General features: G+C 42.8%; 1 protein-coding gene across 34 annotated transcripts in view; it reads left to right on the top strand.

The window, feature by feature from the left end:
• Positions 1-275: 275 nt before the first annotated feature.
• LCOR (ligand dependent nuclear receptor corepressor) overlaps positions 276-9,994 on the top strand; it is a 123,677-nt gene continuing 113,958 nt past the window's right edge. For 2 of the 34 annotated variants that reach the window (XM_070560187.1, XM_070560362.1), the window contains exons 1-2: positions 297-442; positions 1,430-1,503. Coding sequence is in view for 6 of the 34 variants with exons in the window: in XM_070560167.1 (XP_070416268.1) it covers positions 1,061-1,140; positions 1,430-1,503 (154 nt within the window). In the remaining 28 variants the exon portion in view is untranslated. Of the gene's footprint in view, positions 443-910; positions 1,141-1,429; positions 1,504-9,994 lie in introns of those variants that run through there. The other 32 variants (XM_070560195.1, XM_070560283.1, XM_070560223.1 and 29 more) reach the window with 30 other exon arrangements.

The following is a 9,994-nucleotide window of genomic DNA, read 5'->3' as shown; positions in this document are numbered from 1 at the left end:
ACAGTGTGGCAGCGGCGGCGACGTAGGGCCGGCGGGGCTGGGCTTCGGCCGGGGGAAGGCGCCCGCCTGGGCGGCCTGCGGCGGCCGCAGCCGAGGACCACGGGGAAAGCCGCCGGGCGGGCCGCGCGGCGCTGCGAGCCGGGCGGGCGGGCGCGCGGCCAGGCAGCCCGCCCAGGCCGCCCCGGGGCCACGCCAGGGCCACCGGGAGGTGAGGCCGGCCCTGCCCCCGCGCCGCCCCCGGCAGGAGGCGCGACGCCCAGGCCGCGGGTGCGTGCGCGGCCCCGGGCGACGCGGCTGGGCGTGCGCGGGGCCGCGGCGGAGGCAGGGCCGGGCGGGCGGCAGAAGATGGCGAGGGTGTGTAGGCGGCAGCAATGCTCCGTTGAGAGACGCGGCTTTCGGCAAGAACTGGACTCGTGGCGCCACAAGCTCATTCACTGTGTAGGTGAGACCCTCCCCCGGCCGCCTCCGGCCCTTGGGCCGCCCCGCCGCCGACCGCCCTGGACGCGGGAGGGAGCCGGGGCAGAGGCAATTGCTCCTCCGGCCCGCCCGCCCTCTTTTGGCTCGGGCGCCCCCCTCCCCCACCCCCCGGAGTGCGGGCGCGCGCGACCTCCGGGCGGGCTCTCCCCCGCGCGCGCGCCGGCCCCTCCCCTCCGCGCGCCCTCCCCGGGGCGGGCTCTCGGGCGGGCGCGCGTGCCCCTCCCCTCCCCCGCTCCCTCCCCGCGCGGCGGCCCCGGGCTGCCGGCTTATTGTGGAGACTCGCCCCGTGGCGCTGCCACTTGGCTGAGGGCACTGCCGTCGGCCCCGCAGGGCCCCGCGCGAGGACCGGGGGCAAGGGGCGTGCTGGGCCGCGGCTCGGCCCCTCTCCTCAGCTTTCGCCGCGCCTCCCCTCCCCCACGCGCGGCGGCGGCGCGCCCCCGTCCCCGCGTGCACGCGCTCCGGGCGGCGGGCGGGCGGGCGCCCGGCGCTCGGGCGTGTGCGAGGCGTGAGGTGGAGATGGGGGCGGAGGGAGCCGGAGCTGTCACAGGCCCCGGGTCCGCCTGACTGAGCCAAGTGGGGTGTCATGGCCGCGGGGGGCAGCGGCTGCACTTCCTCTGCGGGCGGCGGCGGCGCCCGGGGAGTTAATCCTCGACGCTCGGGTCGGTGTGTGTGTATTTGTGTTCGGTGTGTGCGCGGCGGGGAGGAAGGGGGGGTGGGACCGGGTCCGACCGAGAACCGGAGCGGGGTCGCTCTTGTGCCCTCCCGGGGGATTTGCCGGAGCCGCCGCCTCACCGAGAGCCTCGTCCGCCCCCCGCCTCCCGGACCTCGGGCCGCCTCGGGTGGCGTTTTCCCCGCGGGCAGGAGGGAGTGTGGACGGGGGCGCTCCGGGAGGGGCCGGACGGCCGAGCTGCGCCTCTCATACTGTGTGTTTTGTCTGTTTTTCTCTCCCAAGGTCCCGTTTCCCTCTGTGCGGCGGCCGGCGGGACCATAAGGGCTTAACTCATATATTTAACCCCCCTCCAAAAAGTAAGTGGCCCGTGTGGTGTCTCCGCTCCGCCCGCCGCCCCCTAGCCCCGGTCCATCCTTGTGTCTGACTCTCGCGTCCGCCAGCATTGTTATTTCCCCGTCTGCTTCGGTGCTGCTGCTGCGGTGTGGGGAAATGCGCTCTCGTCGTCCTCCGCCCCCCACGCCCAGTCCTCGGGGAGGCCCGGAATTCCAGCCCCTTCCCCTGCACCCGCACCCCCCTGGGGAATGTTCTTGGGAACCTGGTCTTCCCCAGCAGAATCTAGGAGATTCTGTCCTTTCGCTTGGGCCCCTCTTCCCCGCCTTCCCGACAGGGTTTCGTTGGAAGGAATTATGCAAATCCTGCTTTCTGGTGTCCATTCAGCGGCAATTTCATGCGGTGAGAAGTTCTCTTTGTTGTGCGAGGGGGAGAACAGACACTGATTTAATAGACATATCTGTTGGGGGGAAGGGTGGAGGGGGTGTGGAGAGGCTCAGTTTGGAAGAATTACAGCACTTGGTTAGCTCCGTGTCTTTGTGTTTGAGCTTTCTGGCTTGACAGGAGGGTATGCCCTTTACAATGTCCCACAAGGGATGTGTTCTATAATAGGTTAAAAAGCAAAACTGAAACTTTAAACAAGTGAAAAATAAGGTAACGTTTACTCAGAAAAGATAAACCTTGCCGTTTCTGCAGTCTTTCATTAGGAAAATGTTTGTGAATTTTGTTAAGGATTTAGATTGTAGCATCAAAATTAATATAGGCAATAATGCTTTAAGGTATCTGCTATTACTTTGGTTGTCCAAAGGTTAAAAGTACGTTTTAAAACATATGCTTGTGTAAATAATAAAGGCATGAGTCAGTTTTTTGGTGTAATTTATCTTGTGGATATATTTTAAAATTTCCCTCCTGCCAGTCCAAGCCCAGCTCTGCCCTCCAGGTTATCAGTTATCCTTTACTCTGTCTCTGCTTGTTTTATTCTTTCAAACCTACCATACATTTGCTAAAATGTTACATCAGCTTAAGCATTTTTAAAATTATTATTTGTAACCCTCATATAAGAGCTTATAAAAGCCGTATAGGGGGTTTTGACAAGCATGAAATTAATGAGTTTTCGGAATTGGGAGTTAACAGAAAATCCTGCAATTACTTTGAAGAATTTTGAGTTCTTACATTTATTTCACTTTTTTAGTGATTGGTTTTTTTCAGTAGGGGTTTTTAAAAGATTTAAAATTGACTATAACCTTGTAGATTTAAGTTATTACGGCTTTAGTTTAGATGGTTTTAATGAGTTGTTTATCTTATTCTAATTCTGTTTGCTTTGAATCCTTGCCTTCTGCCTCAGGCCCCCTTTTTATCAGTCATTGCTGGTGTTCGTGGTTAGTTACTGCTGCTTGACAAAGTTTTTTTTTTATGACTAATAAAATCCTTTTGTAAAACTCTGAATTGAATATCAAATTTTAGATTCATTTATGAAAGAGGATTTTAATCTGATGATCAGTGTTCTTAAAGCATATTTTTAACTCCAAATTTCCACTTTCGAGGTAGTAAAGTTCAAGAGATACCCAGAGTCCAGAGTGCAGAGCGGTATTTTCATCTGAGCAGTAATGTATAGTTGATAGTCTCCAAACTAAAATCAGTTGGGTCTCGTATTTTCTCTTTTATTATATGTTATTTTGTTGTTTAAGAGGCGAGTTCTAAGTCAATTGTAGTGTTAACTTTCTATATTTAAAAGAGCTGGCAATTATCCTTATTTTCAATCCACAAGGCAACTATGTTGTTTGTCACTAGCAGATGTAGTAATTCCTGTTTTATTTTAATGGGATTGTTTCTGAACAGTTAGCCTTCCGTTTGATTCTCTTGACTGATTATCTTAATACTTTAGGATCATTTGGTTTCTAAATTATATTTAATTTATAGCAGTCTTTGGATTAAAAATGAATTCTCACTCATTTCCAAAATCTAATTCTCCCTTCTACTTTTTTGCAGGGATGGATTTGGAGGGGGAGTGTCAGGATTGTGGCAGTGGAGTTGTTGGTGTTTCCATTATTAGGTTTTAGTTGAATTGGAGTTAGTAGCCTGTTCAGACGGTGATTATGATCAAGATGGATATTTGGTAACCAGGTGATTATTGAGGTGTCGTCTGGGATTAGGATGATCAGTTCAGATTTCAGGAAGATCGAGGTTCTCTCTGCTATTGGTGTGATGTAACCTATTGCTCGGCTGCTCCTAATCTTTGCTGTATTCTCAGCTCTTCCCGTTGTAGTGATTTCAGCTTAGCTCTAGCTTGACCAAAAAAGGATAGCATGGTGAGTCTTTTTGACTTATAGAGTTGTTTCAAATGGGCCTAATTCCTTCAAATGTATTTATAGGTGGAGCAATTCTAGGAAGCATCTGAATAATGTCATTTTTTTTTTCTTGTATAGCCTTATGGGGCTACACAGGATGGCCTGGAATTTCTTCCAGAGTGAGAATGAGGTATTCATTGTCCATGGGGATTTGCCACTTCTGAGTACCTGGTGCCTGATCACTTAGCTATTTGTATTAGTGCTGTTTTTAGGAACAAAGGAAAGGCAGTTAGGTATGTACTTACTTCATTTAAATATTTATTAAACATCTACCTTGTACCAGGCAATTTGGGCAAACGGAGATATTGGGGAAGCTGCTCTAATCTTCAGGAACTTTTAGTTCTTAGCGAAAATATAATATATTCAGTTATAAGTAGAGGGCAAAATGTGCCATATGATGGTTCAAGCAAGTGCTTTGGGTGTGTAGAAGTGAAAGACATCTCTTCAGGTGATGAAGGAAGGCTTCATTTTGGTGAATATGGAAAAGGCATTCCTGTCATGAGAAACAAATGCACCAAACTGGAAAACGACAAGAATGAGTTGTCTGTTTAAACTGCAGTCCATGATTCATGTAGGGGGCGTATAGATGATAGGTTTACAAAGGTAGGTTATAGGATATTCTAAGGCAGGTTAAAAAGTAGAATTTCTTTCTTAGACAGCTTGGGGTTTGAAATACATTTCTCTCCTTAGCTCAGGGGAGGAATATTTCTTTATTTAAGGATTCCATTGTGGAACTCTACAATAATGACACAAGATTGTTTTTTAAATCATCTTGACAGGGACAATATTGTCATCCACAAGTGTCTCTTCTAAGTAAGGTCATTTGGAGGCTATATCTTATTCTGTTACACAAAACCTATTTTTGGAATTGCCTAAAATCAGTGGTATATTCTTTGAATACTCTTTATTATTGGCAAATTTTCATCCTTAGAGGTTGGATTTGGTATTTGGAAACAGTCAAGAAGTATTTTCTATGGCAAATAAAGGTATATATAAAATAATGAGATTGGTTTTCTTTCCTGGTTTACACACTGGCTCTGAAAGCTCAGCACAAGGGCTTGATTTGTTTGGTTGTGCCTCTGAACTTCTCTGTTGATTCTTATTTCCTTTATGTGTACTCCCCTATTGTATGGAATCTGCATATTGGGTAAATGTGAATAAACAAAGCTGTTATCTTGTGTAGTTTCAAGTTAAAAACTTACCATCACTAACCTCCAAATTATTTTCTGCTCTATTTGCAAATAGTTAAAAAATCTTTTTACTATTCCATACGCTTGTGCATTGCTTTTGGGATAATTCTAGTGTGAACTATTAGCTCATTTTATTGACTGTCCCTTGTATGCAGGAAGTATCCCAAATACAGTGGTCCATACCCTGAATTTTTTTTATTGAGAGAATTTACGTACCATAAAATCTACCCTTTTAAAGTGTACAATTCAGTGGTTTTTAGTTTATTCACAAGGTTGTGCAAACATCACTGATTCCAGAACACTTTCATTACCCACGAAAGAAACCCTATACTTATTAGCAGTCATTTCCCATTCCTCCTTTGACCCAGCCGTTAGCAACTACTAATCTACTTTCTGTTTTTGTGGATTTGCCTATTCTGGACATTTTATATAAATATAATCATACAGTGTGTGGCCTTTTGTGTCTGGCTTCTTAGCATGGTTTCAGGATTCATCCATGTTGTATCATGTGTCAGCACTTTATTGCTTTTTATGGCTGAAGAATATTGTATTGTAGGGACCTTACTACATTTTGTTTATTCATCTGTTGGTGGACATTTAGGTTGTTTCTACTTTTTGCTTATTATTAATAATGCTGCATTGTCAGTATTATTTTGGTGGACATTTGTTTTCACTTCTCTTGGGTATGTACCTAAGAGTGGAATTGCTGGGTCATATGGTAACTATGTTTTAACTTTTTGAGGAACTACGAAAGTGTTTTCCAAAGTGGCTGCAGTATTTTACATTCCCACCTACAGTGTATGAGGATTCCAGTTTCTCCACACCCTTGCCAACACTTGTTATTGCCTGTGTTTTTGATTATAGCTATCCTAGGGGGTAGGTATGAAGTGGTATCTCATTGTGGTTTAGATTTGAATTTCCCTAATGATCAATGATGTTGAACATCTTTTCATGTGCTTCTTGGCCATTTTTATATCTTCCTTTGAGAACTGTCTATTCAGATCCCTAGCCCATTTTTAAATTGAGTTGTCTTTTTATTATTGAGTTGTAAGAGTATGTTTTGGATACTAGACCCATATCAGTATGTGACTTGCAAACTTTTTTCTTTTTTTTTTTCTTTTTTGTAAAGATTTTATTTTTTTCCGTTTTCTCCCCAAAGCCCCCCGGTACATAGTTGTATATTCTTAGTTGTGGGTCCTTCTAGTTGTGGCATGTGGGACGCTGCCTCAGCGTGGTTTGATGAGCAGTGCCATGTCTGCGCCCAGGATTCGAACCGACGAAACACTGGGCCGCCTGCAGCGGAGCGTGAGAACTTAACCACTCAGCCACGGGGCCAGCCCCACAAACTTTTTTTCTTATCGTACCCTTAATTTGGGAATAATTACAAATCGCAAGATAAGCTGCAGTGTACCTTGTGAAGGGAAAAATGGATATAGTAATGGAGTGATGGGAGTGAACTAGAATTACTCAGGAAAGGCTTCCTTAAACATCTTTTTCTATGAATTATTAAAATAATTAGTTATTTGATAGAGTTGTGTGACAACACAGATATACTTTGCTATCCAAATCTTCTAAGTTCCTGCCTCTCTATAGTTGAGGGTTCATACATCAAGTACACATAATGTGGTAAACCACATTATTCGAATCTGTTCTATGCCTGAGTAAGTAAAGTTTTGGGTAGAGCGGGATGCTTTTACTGTAGGTACACATTTTGTCTAAATCTGTTCTTTTTTTTTTAAGTTTGAATAGTGAGAGAAATCTATTCAATGGCAGTATGTTTGAAATTTAAGATTACATTTTGGTTTGTATTTTATAAAACCCAGATATCTGACAGGTTATATTTATGGCAAGTTATATGATTTTATTTTCTGGTGCTAAACTAAATACACTGTTTTATTTATTTATTTTTTTGAGGAAGATTAGCCCTGAGCTAACTGCTGCCAGTCCTCCTCTTTTTGCTGAGGAAGACTGGCCCTGAGCTAACATCCGTGCCCATCTTCCTCTACTTTCTGTGTGGGACGCCTACCACAGCATGGCTTGCCAAGCCATGCCACGTCTGCACTGGGATCTGAACCGGCGAACCCCGGCCCGCTGAGAAGCGGAATATGCGCACTGAACCGCTGCGCCACTGGGCCGGCCCCAAATACACTGTTTTCAAAAGACTGTTTTGAATTTTGTCATTAGTTACTCTGATTTTTGAATTGATTAGATTTGGTCTGTCGCGATGCATCAAGTATAATGATGTCTTAAAGATGAAATTGAAAATCTTACGAGGTAGGTGGCAGAATTAGCCTGAGAATCCTTTACTTAATGGATCGTTTGCGAGGGACAAGTTAGGAAGCTATATGGTAATGGTTGTCACCTTCTAGTGATTTTTGTCTTGTTTTCATTTCCTTTGTTCCACATTTATCTGTCTTTGTTAAAGAGAATTATGGATTCTTTTGATGTATCACTTAATCGGTTTTCTGTATTTATTGTTATGCAATCCAAGGAAGTTACATGTGTAAAACCACTTTTTGTTGAGTGACGTTATTATAATGAAGTTTTTATAGTCTAGTTTTGGGTAATGTGTATTTTTGAATTGTAAGAGCAGAATGAGTCAAAAGGAATGCTAAAAGAAAAAAATATGGATGAAACTAGTGATTTATTTAGGCTTACATTTCAGATTTTGGTATTGGGAAACTAGAAATGAGTATGTTTCAGACATTTCATACTAAAGAGAAAAGAGAACTTCTACTCAGTTGTATCTTTCAATTAGTATTGAAAACTACTATAACTGTATTTTACCATTTGAAGTAAAGGAGCATTTCTTGTAACTTCTAAATCATTTAAAGTTAGTCCATCCCAGTTGTTTTACAAAGTTTGAAGGAGATCATTTAGAAACAAAGTTGTCTCACAAGATTTTGGTAAGTATAATGACCTAGGGGAATAAACAGACTCTAAAACTTAACATAAAGAAAGCAGAAAGTGTCAGAAAAATCTATTAATGGTGTTACCATCCTATATCTGCATAGCACATTTTGTAGTTTTTAGGAAACTTTCACAAACATTTTATTGTCTTTATTTGGAAATGTAGGAAGATAAAGATGACTATAAAAAACGATTGGTCAGTTGGGAAACATTGAGTAATAACTCTTGTTAAAGCAATCGGGATTTCCCTTAGTATAAATGCTTCCCTCTTACCCACAGAAATAGCTGTATGGTATTTTAATGTTTGTAATATTTACCTAACGTCTCAGATAAAAGTAAAACACAGAACTAAATTCTCTTATTTAACTTGCTTCAATTGCTATATGAAATTATGTACTAGTTTTGTACCTCTGTTAAACATGATACATATGAAGACTTTTGGGATTAGAAGATGTGAACACCAATATTACTTACCATGAGAATTACTATTATTGGGAAAACTTGTATGAAGAGCATATTCATTCTCATTGGTAATACTAGATAGTCTTGACTTATTCTGTCTTATGATTAGCTTGTTTTTCATAAAATCTGCATTGTTTTATTTTATCATCATCATTATCAATAAATGATTATTATATGTTTGTCTTACTAGTTGACTTTTTAGAGGTTTCCAGAGGGTGAAGGCATGTTCTCCCTTTGCTAAACTCACAATTTACAGGGGAAGAAAAACTAATTTTAAGAGGAACTACAGGGTGTATCTTGCTTGGCAAAAGGAAATCTCACATGTGAAAATGTGAATTTACCGAAAAAAAATATATTTCATTTTACTACAGAATTCACATCTGATTTAATATAAGTAAGTGCTCCACTAGTACTTTTAGAATTATTGGTTTATTCTAATTACAGAAATAAGTGTGCAATGTTTGTAGAGGAAGGAATTGTTGAATTTATTAAATTGATATGGTTATATTCAGTTTGATTCTCTCTTGTTTTCCACATATTTTTATTGTCCCCATCAAGTGGTTTATAAAGATATTATCTAAATATGGAGAAGACAAGTTTTTGTTTTTGTTTTGTTTTACTAATGTTTCTTAAAAGCTACCATATACTGAGCATTTATTGTGTGCCCCACAAAAGCCCTTTGATGTAATATCTGTTTTATAGGTGGAGAAACAGATTTGGAAAGATTAAGGATTTCATTCTTCGTCGCTTAGCTAAAGAGTGGTAGACATGGGATTGGAATTCAAAAGCCTGTGCTCTTTAATCTTTAACATTAAAGTGTATGCCCTTCTTTTAAAATTTCCTATTTCATTCCACCAAAATGCCCCCCCTTTCTTTGTTTCCAACTACTAATTTCTTACTTGCTTTATATTTCATTAAAGAATTCTGGTTTCTCTACTCATAATCTTACCATAAATGGTAACATAATTACTCTTTCAATTCCTGGCCTAGAATGCCTTGCCCCCTTCTCTTCTGCATTATGGTCCTGTTTGTCTTTCTTTTTTCTTCTCAATTTTTAGTTTTGTCAGTGGTATTGAGAGCTAAATAGGTTTCTGAGCTGAGTGTTCCACTGGCTTGGTTTTCCTGCATGTGTTGCTAGACTGGCCTTTCTTCATCATTGGCTGAGATTTGAGTATAGGCTTAGAAGAGGAAAGATAGCAAAGGATATCCAAGTGATATTGATTCCTGGCCTTAAGCTTGGTGAGCCTTCAGTGTGGACCAGCCTAGTTCACAGGGCCCTTTGAAATTTGTGACAAAAGCCCTTATAGTAACAGTCTGTAGGTGCCTGGCCTTTTGTTCCATTCATATCCTTCCCAGAGATGTCAAGCCGAGGTGGAGGGGCGAACAGGTAAAGCAGATTGAGGCCAGGATTCAGGATTCTTGGATTTTAGCCAAATGCCTTCTTAGTTCTAACCTTGTAACTGTGACTTAGATTTGGTGCAGTTGGCAATAAATACTTTAAAATGTGGGATGGAAAGGGAAGTTGCTGGGTAGTGTATAATTGCTGAGAAGGGGAAGGAGGGGTTTTCCAAATTTTTTAAATGATACACTATTTGGGTAATTCAGAT

This window comes from Equus przewalskii, chromosome 1 (genome assembly GCF_037783145.1).
Source record: "Equus przewalskii isolate Varuska chromosome 1, EquPr2, whole genome shotgun sequence".
NCBI lineage: Eukaryota > Metazoa > Chordata > Mammalia > Perissodactyla > Equidae > Equus > Equus przewalskii.
The sequence above is the reverse complement of the archived record's forward strand: the minus strand, read 5'-3'. Positions and strand labels throughout refer to the sequence as shown.